Source organism: Nannobrachium achirus, assembly GCF_963921795.1.
Source record: "Nannobrachium achirus genome assembly, chromosome: 9".
NCBI classification, from domain to species: domain Eukaryota; kingdom Metazoa; phylum Chordata; class Actinopteri; order Myctophiformes; family Myctophidae; genus Nannobrachium; species Nannobrachium achirus.
In genome coordinates this window covers 22578720-22594616 of record NC_137818.1, presented here as the reverse complement: position 1 = coordinate 22594616, position 15897 = coordinate 22578720, and the positions used below count along the sequence as shown (strand labels likewise).

The 15897-nt window shown below is 42.9% G+C and overlaps 1 protein-coding gene across 1 annotated transcript; it reads left to right on the top strand.

Annotated features, from left to right (window-relative positions):
* Nucleotides 1-297: 297 nt before the first annotated feature.
* On the top strand, nucleotides 298-15615 carry ptk6b (PTK6 protein tyrosine kinase 6b; the record flags this gene model as incomplete). Its single annotated transcript, XM_080732623.1, has 8 exons — nucleotides 298-698; nucleotides 3109-3230; nucleotides 3559-3719; nucleotides 5897-6062; nucleotides 10607-10768; nucleotides 13989-14170; nucleotides 14551-14704; nucleotides 15434-15615. The coding sequence occupies 8 exons, from the start codon at nucleotides 298-300 to the stop codon at nucleotides 15613-15615; spliced, it is 1530 nt and encodes a 509-aa protein (XP_080588749.1).
* Between the last annotated feature and the right edge of the window lie 282 nt (nucleotides 15616-15897).

The following is a 15897-nucleotide window of genomic DNA, read 5'->3' as shown; positions in this document are numbered from 1 at the left end:
AGTCAGTCAGTCAGTCAGTCAGTCAGTCAGAGAATTATGACGCCACTATAGGCGGAGTTCCCACAACAGGCTTGGCAGACTTTGCCTGAAGGAGTCAATTCAAAGTGCCCTGTCAGCAAAGTGGAACTGCATTGACAGCCTCAACACTTCTTTGGGACGCGTTCCAGGCGTTCCATTCCATTCCAGTCCATTCTCTACCTGTCCTGTCCAACAGGTGTAGTGGGGTAGCAGACCTGTGTTGCGTTGAGCCCTGGCGCGCCAGAGCGCACACAGACAGGTCCCCATTAATGCTTCTCCATGGGAGAATCTATGCGTAAAGGGTGCCCGTGTCTGGAGAGCCTGTGGCAGCGGCTTTTCGGCGACAAACCGGGCAGTGGAACTGCAACCAGCGAGGCTGGACGTGTTTCGCCAGGACTTCCAGGAGATGGGGATTCTTCACACGGAGGAAATCAAAAGTCGCCGGACTTGGCTTTGGAGCGCAGAAATGTCCAGGAAAGCAACATCTACACGGCGATGTGGCCGTTCGACTCCAGGCACGAAGACGAGATGTCATTTGAAGAGGGAGATTTGTTCAACGTCGTCAGCCGCGCCGGGGACTGGTGGACGGCACGGAAAGTGGACGAGAACGGGCACGTCCTGGCCACCGGGATCGTACCCAATAATTATTTAGCCAGAGCAGAGTCTGTGGATGCGCAACCGTGAGTATTATGGTCTCCATCTTTCCCCTTCTCCCTCCCCCTCCCTCCCCAGTCCCACCCAGTTCTACTGTTATTCTCTATCTTGTGTAAATAATGACAAATGTCAATGAACACCTCCCATAATGTCAGACCTGTCTCGGGTCTCGGCAGCTCTCTTCCTTCATACTGTAGTAAAACCCTGTCATGAGTATTAATTTAAGCCTGTGAGGCTGTGAGTGAGAGTGAACAAATAAACACAGGTTTTAGGCCAGTCAATCTAAGCTATAAAAGGGCCTGACCCAAAATAAAATTCAATAGTAAACATTCAGGGTTTTTCATGATCCTTAGGGTCATCCAAAAACATGTTAAAAGTTTCCCATTGTATTGGGTCCCTTCACTTACTGTAGGCTACAGGATAAAAAGACCCCCAAAAATCTTCTTTAAGTAGCATGTGAGGGGTTTAACTAGGGGTTTTTCATGATTCTGAATCCATTGCAAGCATTTGTTTTGCACGAAATACATTCCTCTGGCTATTGACCCTCAAACCTTTCTGGGGTCAGCTCAGTTTTGTGGGGTCCGTTTTAGCCAGAGGAATGTATTTCGTGCAAAACATGCTTGGAATGGATTCAGAATCATGAAAACCCCTAGTTAGACCCAAACTTGAACCCGCTGAATTCACCTTGATCCACTAAGAATATAATGGGAAACCTTTAACATGTTTTTTGGATGACCGTAAGTATCATAAAAAAAACTTGAACCATTACTATTGCAATTTCTTTTGGGTCAAACCTCAGATTGACTGGCCTATTACTGTATTATTACTGTCAACTTCTTATTTTGCGACTGTATTATTACTGTATTATTACTGGCAACTTCTTATTTTGCGACTGTATTTCTGCCTATCAGTGGGAAGTAGCCTAGTGGTTGTTCCTATATCCTATTAATAATATGTTTCTGGTTGCATGATGAATATCACTGAAGGCCTATATTCTGTCACAGTAGCTTATGACAAATCTCATATTTTTGTATTAGTCCTTCACATTTTATCTAAATATCACGCAAATCGATAGGCCTATATTATATTTTTGTTCATGTGATGAGGTTTGTTTTGAGCAAAATGCCTCAAATCATGAACGCAGCATCCAATTGCAGAGAAACTTTGCACGTTGAGGAACAATTGCTCAACATTGTTCCTGTCCGTCCGTCCGTCCGTCCGTCTGTGAACAACTGACAACAACTATATGTCTGGCACCGGACGGCAGCGAAACTCCTTGGGTGGGTGCCAGTCACCATTCAATCCACGACAACATCTATACATTTTGGGTCAATTAGGGACAGACTCAGTGGGAGAACAAATCAGCCCTAGAATAAATTACAGCGGCTGCCAAAGTCTGTGAAAGAAATGCTAACTAAAGAGAGCAGCCAGCCAGGCTGCATGATGGGACCACATCTGTGAATCTCTTGCCATCTTTACTTCAGTTCAGTGTTTGCACTCTCCAACTCTCCATCCATACAGTATACTGTGTGTGTGTGTGTGTGTGTGTGTGTGTGTGTGTGTGTGTGTGTGCGTGCGTGCGTGCGTGCGTGCGTGTGTGCGTGCGTGAGTGCGTGAGTGCGTGCGTGCGTGCGTGAGTGTGTATACACTGCAGGCTTTAGAAATAATCTCATGTTGGTGGTCTCTGTGGGAGGAAACTGAGGACAAAAAAGATTTAGATTTAGTGGCAGTAACAGTAATGATACAATATTGTTTGATTGATTGAATACTTTATTAACAGTTTACCAAGATACTATAGGGAAATAGCCTAAAGTACAATACAGGATTTTTCCAAGAAGGCCTATGGCTTGTTTCCATTGGGGTCCTTGGTATTCAAGTAAGTAATGATGCAAAGGAATTCTTATTGTGTTTGATAATTCTGGAAATGTATGTACAATCTATATCTTGGCTGCCGTGGTGGCTGAATGTAGGCTGTGGGATCAATAAAGTGCAATCTTTTTTTTCCTCCAATATGTTTATTGAGTTTTACACGTTTTTACAAAGTGCAATCTTAATTGATTGCAGCAAAATCAGTGGTGTTAGTAGCAGTAGTCTTGGTACTAAAGCTGTTTTATACTTTACAAGCATCTGTCAACCGGCAAAAATAACGGATTCTCAAACAAAAGTAGTGTCAACATGAACATGAACCGCAACAGCTTTTTCCATTTTGAGAATTAGCTTGAGTATATTTTCGTGGGCCGACACTGTCGACAGACACTTGGGTCAAATGGTCGTAAATTAACCTTTTTAGTTTTTTAGTTTTTTACAGCATGGCTCCGCAGGAAGCTAGCATCTATAAAAGGGTCTGTGTGTTTGTCTGGAGCTAATCTCACAAACCAGTGGACCTATCAGTGCAACATTTAGGAGGCCAACTGAACTTTCATGTCTCTTCTTTAGGTGGTTCTTTGGGAAGATGAACCGCGTGGAGGCCCAGAGCCACCTGCTTAGGCCAGAGAACCAGGAGGGGGCCTTCCTTATTCGCCTCAGCGAGAAAGACACCGTGGGATATGTACTGTCAGGTAGGCCTACGACAGAGGAGAAGGCAGAGATAGAAAGAATGGAGGAGATAGAAAGAATGTAGGAGAGAAAGAGGTAGGGGTGAGAAAAGAGAGAGAGAGGGAGGGTATATGAGGTTATAAGCAAGGGGGAGAGAGATCCAGAGAGGTGGTCCATATATGACTGATGTGTTTTACATTTTTGCACTGGATATCATATAACTAACTAGCCATGCATCGTTCTCTGTGTGTGTGTGTGTGTGTGTGTGTGTGTGTGTGTGTGTGTGTGTGTGTGTGTGTGTGTGTGTGTGTGTGTGTGTGTGTGTGTGTGTGTGTGTGTGTGTGTGTGCAGTGAAGTCGGAAGGGCGTGCTAAGCACTTTAAGGTCGTCCAGACGGGCTGTCAGTTCTACGCAGAACAGAGCCGCATCTTCACCTCTCTCATTGACCTGATAGAATTCTACAGTACCAACAACCTCAGCACCGTCAGCAAACTGGGGGAACCCTGCAAGAAGGTAAGGCCTGTGTGTGTGTGTGTGTGTGTGTGTGTGTGTGTGTGTGTGTGTGTGTGTGTGTGTGTGTGTGTGTGTGTGTGTGCGTGTGTGTGTGCGTGCGTGCGTGCGTGCGTGCGTGCGTGCGTGCGTGCAAATGGCAATTACCAATACATTAGATTTTGCGGGCAGGGGGGTGGACAGAGTGGTTTATAGCTGCTGGTCCCGGCATTGTATTATGCATGTTTTGTTACAAAAATGACATAAACATTAACACCAAGAAAGGCTTCGAAAAGTAAACAACCACAGCCCTTGATTGATTGTGACCATGTCCGATCGAAACGTTAATCATCTCCTCGGGGCAGCCAACTGATGATTATTCCCATAGCTTTGTGAAAATCCGCCAATCCATTCTCAACCTTGATCATTGACCTTGATCGTGACTAAATGGAAAAGGTAAATGGACTGCACTTATAGTGCCAGTAACCAACGGCAGAGGAAACCGGGAGCAGTTAGGGGTTCAGTGACTTGCTCGAGGACACTTTGTCACGCAGCCAAGCATGGGAGGGTAGCCGGGGATCAAATCAGGAACCTCTCGATTCCAAGACGGCTGCTCTACCAGCTGGCTGAGCCATTACTGCCCACTTCCACTAATAATGCTGAGCTTTGTGTATTGGTGTCTTGTGTACTGAATGTTCTTTTTCCTTTAATCAATATATTTTGGCCAGTGACAGCTGATGATTTCTTTTTGGGTGAAATCTAGCAAATTATATGAACATAAGAGGTTCCTCACACCTACACTTCCCTCCCTTAAGTCAATTTTAATATAGGATGTGTGTTGTCCCAGATAAATACATTAATAAATTAACATACAGTAGATTAAAATGATCTTGATCTTTGACTTTCTTATCTCTTTGGGGAAGGCTGCTGATCATTGAAAAAACAACCTATACATTCTCTAGTTATTTTGATAGATAGACTGTGACCTTGATTGTAACCTTGACCTTTGAAGTATTTATTTGTGGTAGCCTAATGTTCATTCCTACCAAGTTATATGCAAATCGGGGTATTCTTCAAGTTATTTTTCTAAACGACAACAGAACATAAACTCTGTTCAACTCTGTTTGCAGAGGTAAAAACAGTTTGGTTTTACTTTTTACAATATTGGGCCGACATTTCCACATGTACTGTGCATCCGTGTATGCTCCTTGTTGTAAGCGGAAGGCACAAATTGTGGTCCTTGTTGATACCAAATTTATAGTGCAGCACTTCACCACTTCACTTCGTGGTCAAGTCACGTCTCACACCAATCTGCCTGCCTTAAAATAGGCCCTGAGAATGTGAGTGTCTTTCTATGTTTCTTCCTCTATTCTCTTGTAACTGAACAGGAAGGAGGGAAGTGAGAGTCCATTATTATTGAGGATTGTTGCTATACAGAATAACATATTTATATACATATTGCAGTAACAGCAAAGCACAGCTGTGTGTGTGGACTTGGATGCATAGATTTAGCTGCACTCATATATTCATGTTTGTGCATGTTGACTCACATTCTTATAAATGTGGTGGTGTATGCACAACATACTATATTACTGTACTGTACAGTCTGTATTTGCATGTATGCACAACTATATTATGTATACGTACATACATTGTGTATGTATATATTATACATACATAACATAGGCAAACCTGTTCATCTACAGTATGTATGTATGGCAGGGGTGGGCAAGATTTATTTACAGAGGGCCATACTGCCTTCAATAAAGTGAGTGAAGGGCCACACATTGTACACTTGAATTGAAACTTGAAACACATGAATGCTGATTATGTTAAAGACATAGACATGACAGACTACTTTACAGCTGTACTGTATCACTCTGGTGTACTCTGGCCTTATACAAAATACACTTGCATAAAACAATCCACTTCATTCCTGTATCAACTATTAAATTAGCCTATACATTTTATACAGTATCTTATCTAATTGGATGTGCACCACTCCATACTGTAGGTCACTGATAAAACACATTGCATTATGTTATAAATATGGACTCAAGGTTGACTGTTTCACTGTTACATTATAAACATAATACACTTGAGTACATACAGTATGAGGAATGCATCTTGGTGGGACGGTTTGAGATGGTCCACTACTGATGCACAGACATTGTAACTTAATATCTATTCTGGTCCACCAGAGACGGCCCCACACTCTGGACCTCTCTCACTCCACAGTGGATGAGTGGGAGCTTCCTAAAGAGGAGTTCACCCTGGAGGAGCAGTTGGGAAGCGGCTTCTTCGCTGACGTACACCGCGGGCGCTGGAAGAACCGCATCAACGTCGCCATCAAGATCATCAAAAGCGGTAATCTTTTATGTTAACCACTAAACCCCATATTCTTTTGTTGTATTGTACAAATAGCGAAAGTAGCCAATCTATGTGCTCGAAGCTTGTAGATGTGCTATTCTTGCTGAATGATCACCTTTGATGACATGCCCAGAATCAGGATGCGAGGGTTCATGTAGTTAAAGCTGCTTTTAAGAAAGCATTTCAGCCAGTGGTGTGTTCTATACAGTATATAGCCTGGGTGCCAGCCTGCTCGCTCCGTACCGCGATTTGTTTTGTCTCTCTGCATCACAGTCTGGAAATGATTCAGTTGACTCGTATTTCTGAACGTCAGTTGTGACGTAGGCGACGTCGTTCTCGTTGCTGATTGGATGTTGTTTAAACGAATGAGAGTAGGGTTAGGGTAGCTACGTCATCAGACAGCCAATACACACTGGTGTATTTGTCCCACCCCGCACCACAGACCAATAAGAAGCCACGGTTGGTTTCCACTCGCTTTCTATATCCCACCTCCCCTTGGAGATACAAGGCTTTCCAGACTGTGATGCGGAGAGACAAAACAAATTGCGGAACGGAGCGAGCAGGCTGGCACCCAGGCTACGCTATATATGTCCTGGCTTATGGTTCCAGCAGTCTGATGACTACAATAGGCGATTTTAAGGGGTGTCCTTGGGTGCACTTGCACCCCCTGGCCACCAGGCGTCCATTTTTGTTTTATTTAAAAAGAAAATTGTAATGTAACTTTATTTTATAATTATTAAATAAAACAGTGATCGTGGTTTGTAAAATATGCGCAAAAAGAGAGGAGGGGCAAGTATTTCTGTTGTTAACTTGGCAGACTCAGCAGGCACTATGGGTGGTCTGTGAGATTAACACCATATAGGCATTTTACAGATTGAGAAAGAACACGAAATTAAACTGCAGCAAATAATTGATCAGTATGTAAGTGCCAAAAACCGGAGGCTGCAGTTCATTGTGTAATAAGGATGATTGCTTGATTGCTTGATGATTAACTTGATGTTTGGCTTTATATGTCTTGTGCTGCCTCTGCCTGCAAAATATAAGTAAATCAATTTGCTCATGGTGTCTAGAAAAAGAAGCACCTGTTTTGCACTTTCTTTTGGGTTACATTTGGGTAAAAAATAAACCGTTAATTTTTTTTTCACACACGCGCGCCAAGTACTCGGTCTGTCTTGCTCCCCCTGATAGAAGAGGCTAGAATCGCCTATCATACAACAAACTACAACATGACGTAAAGTTATTTCCGCTCCCGACCGGGTCAGGAACCCGACAAAGATTTTCATCCCAGGCTACATTTCAGCTGCATTCAGTTTGACTGAACAGTAAAGTAGAGAGAAAGGGAGAGAGAAAGGGAGAGAGAAAAAGAGCGAGCGAGCAAGCTCCGGGTCAACAGGTAGTAGGTACCCGAAGGTGGAGGGTGAAATGAGGGCATTGGCCTGATGACACAACATACTATGAATCTCATTAGTGTTAATTAACCTCCATGACAACATCATAACTACAGTTCATTTGTATGTGTAAATGTGTAAGGTGTAAATATACATCCTTTATATGTCAGTATATAGGACACATAGACTCAGCTACTGTACACCACCCTACTGTACACAAAGCGCATACATCTTTACCACATTAAAATAAATATTTCAAAGGCTTACAGTTACACTTCAAAGCCATGTGTTATATTAACCCAGTTTTATCACACATAGTTGCTGAACTTTGAACCTGTGTGGCAGTATAGCTGGACTTTGTTTTGCATTGTTTGCGCGGGTCAGTAGAGCTTCCCGAAAGGCTCATAAAGACATTTCAGTTAGTAGTGGATAAGTTTGACTTATCTCTGTTCCCTGTTTTCAAAGTCAATTAGTAGTAATAGAACCACTGACAAGAATGACTATGGTGTCATCAGGCAGCTGTGCCCTATTCTCAGTGCCTACTTCCTTCTGGGCCTCCCACCTGTATGCCTTTTGAACAAAAACAAAACTTTGTTTCATTGTCGTTTATTATTATGTACAAAGGTTTGGCTGTAAAAAAATCCGCAAAACAAGAGGTTCAGGTTGCTATGCGGCCCGAACCTCTAGAGTTCGGTCACACTTACGTTGCACGGCTCCGACCAATATGCCCATATGAAGATCTCTAGGTATCGGTCAGTCCTTGTCCCATGCCCATATATGGGCATGCTCCCTTTTTTTTTACCATATTTGGGGCTGACTGACTAACTATTAATTTACAGAATGTCTGTCCGTCCACCTTCTGACCGTCTGTCAGCATGCTGACATCACAAAACCTTTTCCTAAAAGCCATTCACACTGAGCATTATAACTATATAACTATAACTAGTAAGACACCTCAGGGTGACTTGCGACCTCAGGGTGACATGCGACCTCTCGCGCCAATTCTTGGCCATCTGGCCAACCACAGCGTTTCTCTGACGATTCTAGTTGTTTTCATTCTGGGGGGAGTTTGTTCATGTTTTTGTGAGGGTAACAACCCTAGGAGACACGGGGAGAACATGCAAACTCCACACAGAAAGGCCCTATCGCCAACCCCACCTAGGGTGTGGGCGCTTGGTTTAATGCCTGTGGATCTCCAAATATGTGCCATATATGGTACCCTAACATTCTCATTTTCTACCTGGAATTTATGACATCAGAAATCTCCATGTATGGACATAAAAGCTTTTTTTCTTTTTCTGGGAATGACCATATATGGACTTTTATACCCTGAGAAATCTCGTAGCTTGTCTGTCTGACTGTCAGTACAGGAAGTGATGTCACGTGACATCCTTTTTATGCCCATATATGAGTCATTCTGTACCACATCACTGTGACTCACTGACATCACACTGACATCACTTCCTGTACGGACAGACAAGCTACAAGGTTTTTCAGGGTATAATGCGACCTTCGGTCGCAATAATGCGACTTTCAGTCGCAACAACTATCCATTTAGTAAGGCCACTGTGTGCATTTACAGTTGTAAATGTAGACTTAGGCTACATGCTAGCTTTCATCCTCCACATTCCGGAGTCACTTCATCCTTGCAGTGGCGGTTCGTACGTATATTGCGCCCTGTGCGAGGTAGTATAGCGCCGCCCTATGGCCGCGCAAAGCGCGGCCGGAAAAATCGGATATTTGCGGGCAAATTATGCATTTTTTTAAGTTAAAATCAGTTCGGTTCTACACGGCGGCAGAACCATTTTGGGCTTAATATAATAGGGTTTATAAAAGCATGATCTGACTGTCTTACCTTGGGCTGCAGGAGAAATGGTTGTTTCACAGTCACGCACAGTAGTGAAGTAGTGAAGAAATCCATGCTTTCAGATGTTGTTTTCAATTTCAATACTGGCGCGTGGATATGACATCACGAGGGGGGGAGGGGGGGGGGGGGGGGGGCGGAGTGTATTGCTTGGAGCTGCCAGCCTCTATCACTACCTACCACCAGGTGGTGGTGTTGTATTCGGTCTGATATAAACAGACAAGGAGTGGACTGTTGATCTATGTTTGCACGGCCTTCACCCGCCCTGTGCAATCGCCCCGCTAGCCCCCCCTGCCGGCCGTCACTGCATCCTTGTGTTGATGATCCATGAAGGACAGTGCAGGAAGGAGATGTCTGGCTTGGTTTAGCAATTGCACAACATTTCATTCATGTTATTCAACGTGGATACCGTGATGGAACACCCATCGTCCTCCCTGTCTTGCTTTGAAATGTCTGCTGGTAGGGGCAGGGTGGCCCAGTCGGTAGTGCTGTTGCCTCACAGCTAGAAGGTCCTGGGTTCGATTCCCTGGGGACGCTGTGGGCGCTGGGGGTGTGTTCTCTCGTCCGCGTCATCAGTGCCCGTACCCTAGGTGGGGATGGCAAAGGGCCTTTCTGTGTGGCGTTTGCTTGTTCTCCTCGTAACAAAAGTCATGCAGTAATCCTGGTCTCTATACTGCCTCCCCATGGCCAGCCGGGGTACCTGATAGAGGTGAAAGGAACTGGTTGGAATAATAATAATAATGCATTTTATTTATAACGCACTTTACATTCAAAGAATCTCAAAGTGCTACAAGGTTAAAAGCAAGGCATAATAATAACGTGTTCCTTCCACTCGCTATACATCCAACCGGGGAAACTCCCCCCTGTCAGGTGAAAAGAAGTGCCTTGGACTCCTCATGCATTGAAGGAAGCATGAGGTCAGTCCGTTGCTCTCCTCAGGTTGGCAGAGGGAGTGTGGCACCTGGGATTAAATTAGACAATTGACACTGGGTGAAAAAAATGGGTTACAGAAATCGTGGAATAAAGAAAAAAGAATTGTCTATTGTTTAGTATACAGTATGATACTGCCCATACATAATAAGTTGTACTGTACTCCTGTACTGTTCTGTATTAGTAGTGAAGGTGCAACACGATGATGCATATTGGTCCCATCAGAAACAACATATTAAGGACTGTTAATATGCATCTGCATCTCTCTCTCTCTCCCTCTCCCCATCTCTCTCCCTCTCCCCATCGCTCTCTCTCTATTTTTTTCTCTCTTTCTCTCCCCACCCTCCCTCCCTCTCCAGACTCTGATTTAAACCATGTTGAGTTCCAGAGAGAGGTTCAGATACTGAAAGGACTTCGCCATCGTCACCTCCTCTCTCTGTTCGCCATCTGCACCTCCTCCTCCCCTTTTTACATCGTCACCGAGCTCATGGAGAAAGGAAACCTGCTCCACTTCCTCCGAGGTAGGGCAGTGTGTGTGCGTGCGTGCGTGCGTGCGTGCATGCGTGCGTGTGTACAGTACATGTGTGGTTCTAGAAACCTGTAATGGTATTGATTCTAGAGACATCCCATACAGCAGGTGACTTTCAGGGGTTATACCATATTCTGTGGGCCCTATTTTCATCCGCGCTAAAAACTCTTATCCCTAAACTTCTTTTCCTTTTTTACTGTTTTGAAAAACTTTTTGAAATATTTCTAATAGCCGATCTACAAGCTCACAACCTGTTGATGTAGATCAGCTAGTTAAACCATTTTAAAATGTTTTTTAAAATAGTAAAAAAAAGTTAAAGAAGTTTAGGGATAAGGGGTTTAGCATGGACGAAAATAGGGCCCTGTATCTCAAAGTTCAAGGTGATATTTATGATTGTGTACAGGTACATAAGAGTTAAACATATTATTGTTAGGCTCCTCGAACATTGTAGCAGCACTAGTAATTGTAATAAAATACAAACAATAATAATAACATAAAAAACCAGAAATACTGTTCCTTCGAAACAGTGTGGGCTCGCTTCCAACCAAAAAAATAATAGTAAAAAGTGTCAAGGTCCCAGGCAATGCTCTCTTTCATTTTACTGACGTAAAATGGTAATGGAAATACAATGTAGACAAGCAGTGTTATTACATGAACTTAACGTTATGGACAATTAAATCAAAATAAAATTAAAACATAATGTGGACGGTACCTTATGGTACTTTACCTTACTGTACTGTACTGTACTGTACTGTACTGTACTGTATCATACCTTACTGTACCATACCGTATTGTACCGTACCGTATTGTACCGTACCTTACTGTACTTTACCTTACGGTACTTTACTGTACTGTACCTTACTGTCCCGTACTGTACATTACTGTACTTTACTGAAACGTACTGTACCTTACTGTACTGTACTGTACTGCACCTTACTGTAATGTACTGTACCTTACTGTACTGTACTTTACTGTACACTACTGTATCTTGCTGTACCTTACTGTGCTGTACGTTACTGTACTTTACTGTACACTACTGTACTGTACTGTACCTTACAGTACTGTACTTTACTGTACTCTGCTGTACATTACTGTACTTTACTGTACTCTACTGTAACTTACTGTACCTTACTGTACTGTACTTTACTCTACTCTACTGTACTGTACCTTACTGTACTTTACTGTACTCTACTGTAACTTACTGTACCTTACTGTACTGTACTTTACTCTACTCTACTGTACTGTACCTTACTGTACTTTACTGTACTCTACTGTACCTTACTGTACTGTACCTTACTGTACTGTACTTTACTGTACTCTACTGTACCTTACTGTACTATACTGTACTGTACTCTACTGTGCCGTACTGTAACTTACTGTACTGTACTCTACTGTACCTTACTATACTGTACTTTACTGTACTCTACTGTACCTTACTGTACTCTACTGTACTTTACTGTACTCTACTGTACCTTACTGTACTGTATTGTACTTTACTGTACCTTACTGTACTGTACTTTACTGTACACTACTGTATCTTGCTGTACCTTACTGTGCTGTACGTTACTGTACTTTACTGTACACTACTGTACTGTACTGTACCTTATAGTACTGTACTTTACTGTACTCTGCTGTACCTTACTGTACTTTACTGTACTCTACTGTAACTTACTGTACCTTACTGTACTGTACTTTACTCTACTCTACTGTACTGTACCTTACTGTACTTTACTGTACTCTACTGTACCTTACTGTACTGTACCTTACTGTACTGTACTTTACTGTACTCTACTGTACCTTACTGTACTATACTGTACTGTACTCTACTGTGCCGTACTGTACCTTACTGTACTGTACTCTACTGTACCTTACTATACTGTACTTTACTGTACTCTACTGTACCTTACTGTACTCTACTGTACTTTACTGTACTCTACTGTACCTTACTGTACTGTATTGTACTTTACTGTACCTTACTGTACTGTACTCTACTGTACCTTTCTGTACTGTACCTTTCTGTACCTTACTGTACTTTACTGTACTCTACTGAACCTTACTGTACTTTTACTGTACTCTACTGAACCTTACTGTACTGTACATATTCTATGTGTTCTAGATCTACATTTTTGATTCTGTGTTTGGGAACCAGCAACTGTCAAATGGACTCCAACTGTAGTGGAGTATATTGAGTGCATATACTGTAGGCTAACAATCCCAGATCACATCTGTCCTCCACTATGTCTATAACCAAGGCGTTCTTCTATGTGGCCACTCCAGACTGAGGAGTGGAGCATGGCTTTTATTGTGTTTGTGGATCTGACTTGGAAATGCATTGGTTTTGATATCTCCCTGACAACCAACAACAACCACTAATATGGCTGACTGTACCTGCGGGCTCTAGGATATATGGCTATGGGATTTACATCCCATCGCCCGGACTTGATTCTTGATCACAGCTGTGTAATCAGTAGAGTGGAGAGGGACATTTATTTATAGTTTTAACTATAACTATAGTTTTATACATCACACAGCTTAGACATTTGGATCAAATCAGAGAGCAGACCTGTGTGAACGCAATGATATAGATAGCATATCTGAAGTGTGAACACTGCAGCCACAGCGCCTTAACATAAACATGGGTCTATTATCCTTCTCTCCACTCTGTCCCCACTCACTAAACCCATTGGAAATGCATTGGGTGCTTAAAGTTAAACATTTTTATTTTTTTATATTTATACTACAAACATTTCAAAACCAAAAGTACAAGCACACGTGTCCTCAGTAAGCTGAACACATAAAAATTTGAATGGTGTTGAAAGGTGTAAGCGTTTAAGAGATGAATCGCGCCAAAGTTTTGAGGATACTGACTGACTATAAATAATGAAGATAACATACGTGTGCTCGCCTTCCAGGCGAGCCCACAACTAATACTATAGCAACAGTACACCAATGTTGCCGGTAGAGGGCAGTGTGACTCCACACAAACTATTAGCTCACAGATACAATGCACTTTCTACACACACTTTCAATCTTTTCTCTACAAAGTACAAAATCAATACGGTTCTTGAAGGATCTGTGTGCACTGTAATCAACGTGTTATTAACAGGTTATCAACATCTAATTCAAATATACTGTGAGCAAGGAAATGCTTAAAAGTGACCTGTGCCAGTGTCCTTGCTTGACTTTTACTGGTTCTCATCCTTGGCCCTCAGGCCCTGAGGGACAGCATGTGGACATGGTGTCCCTGATCGACATGGCTGCCCAGGTGGCTGATGGGATGTCATACCTGGAAGAGCATAACAGTATTCACAGAGATCTGGCCGCGCGCAACGTCCTGGTGGGAGAGAACTCCATCTGTAAAGTGGCAGATTTTGGTCTGGCCAGGATTATTAAGGTAAGGAACAGTGGAGGAGTGTACAGTAAAATCCCCAGTGTTCATTTATCCAATCGTTACTCTGAGCATGTTGTTTACATCTGTACACTCTCAAATGTTAAATGAACACTGAGTGTATTTTACAACTGTTTACTGTGTACGGGGAGTACACAGAGAGAGAGAGAGTGTGTGTGTGTGTGTGTGTGTGTGTGTGTGTGTGTGTGTGTGTGTGTGTGTGTGTGTGTGTGTGTGTGTGTGTGCGTGCGCGTGCGTGTGCGTGCATGTGCGTGTGCGTGCGTGCGTGTGTGCGTGCGTGAGTGAGTGCGTGTGCGTGCGTGCGTGCGTGTGTGTGTCTCAGTGTCACTCCCTCTCACCTGCTCTCCTGCATTCATCCCATCCAGGAGCCCTTCTATATAACAGCAGACAAGAAGATCCCTTATAAATGGAGCGCTCCAGAGGCCATCAGCCATGGCAGGTTCTCCATCAAGTCAGACGTCTGGTCCTTTGGAGTTCTCCTTTATGAGATCGTCACCTGCGGAGGCATACCTTACCCAGGTTGATTGATAGTTTCATTGATTGATTTGTTGATTCATTGTTATAATAATACTAAATAGCTCTATCCCCATCGCTCCAGTTCTTTAATATACAGAAAATACATTTCCAGGTGGATAATCAGTTTCATCTATTCAGGAGAGAAAACCCATTTATAAGCTTCAGTTATACCGGTATATAGAGCTTTCTTCTCTCCACATTATGAATTCATATTCACATTCACCCATAGACTTCATATTGTGTGCCGTGTTCCAAAAATAAACAAATGATCTTGGCGGTTTGACTCATATTGAAGTTTATTGTTTATTCTGGAACAGGATAAAATCCTATATGCCAGACTCACAATATAAATGTATTTTAAAAGATTCAACATGCTTTTACATATCATATGGACATGAAGAATCAACTGACGGCAAGAAAACTCTAATGTTACTGTCACCAAATTAGTTACATTTTTGCCCGAAACAGACTGTATCAAATGTGAGTGACTGACTATTGTAAAGGATACAGTAACCTCCCCGACAATATTGCAGAGACAGTTTGTTTATTTTTGCTGCCACTATTCCAATATGAGGCGATTTTAAGATAGAGAAATTACTTCCGGGAACCAGGAGATCTCTCCAAATTTGATGATATTGGTATCCCGTCCTGAAAATCTCTCTCTCTCTCTCTCTCTCTGTCTCTCTCTCTCTCTCTCTCTCTCTCTCTCTCTCTCTCTCTCCCCTCTGACAGCATACTCCAACCAGGACGTGTACGAGCAGGTCACCAAAGGATACAGGATGCCAGCTCCAGACAAATGCCCTAAGCTCGTCTACGACATCATGGTTGAATGTTGGAGCACTGTGGCAGACGATAGGCCTGACTTCAAGGACCTTAAGAACCGATTGCTGGAGGTTACCTACGTATTGGAATGAAGGTCCACTACCTTATCTTGTACAGTACACATGCATGCTCATTGGGGCGGTAGAGAGACAGGAGACAGTGGTTGTCAACGGTGTTTTCAGGGTAATGTCATACTGTACCTGTATTGTTATGACAGATAGGAGTCACACGTGAATGTAAGGATTAACAGAAAATAATTGATGTAAGAACACAGCCTTAATGTCAGTGGTGTGAGTGAGTGGGTGCATGTTTGGTGTGCGGTGTGGTGTGATGGTATGTTGTATGGAGCAACAATCACAACCAAACTACAGAGA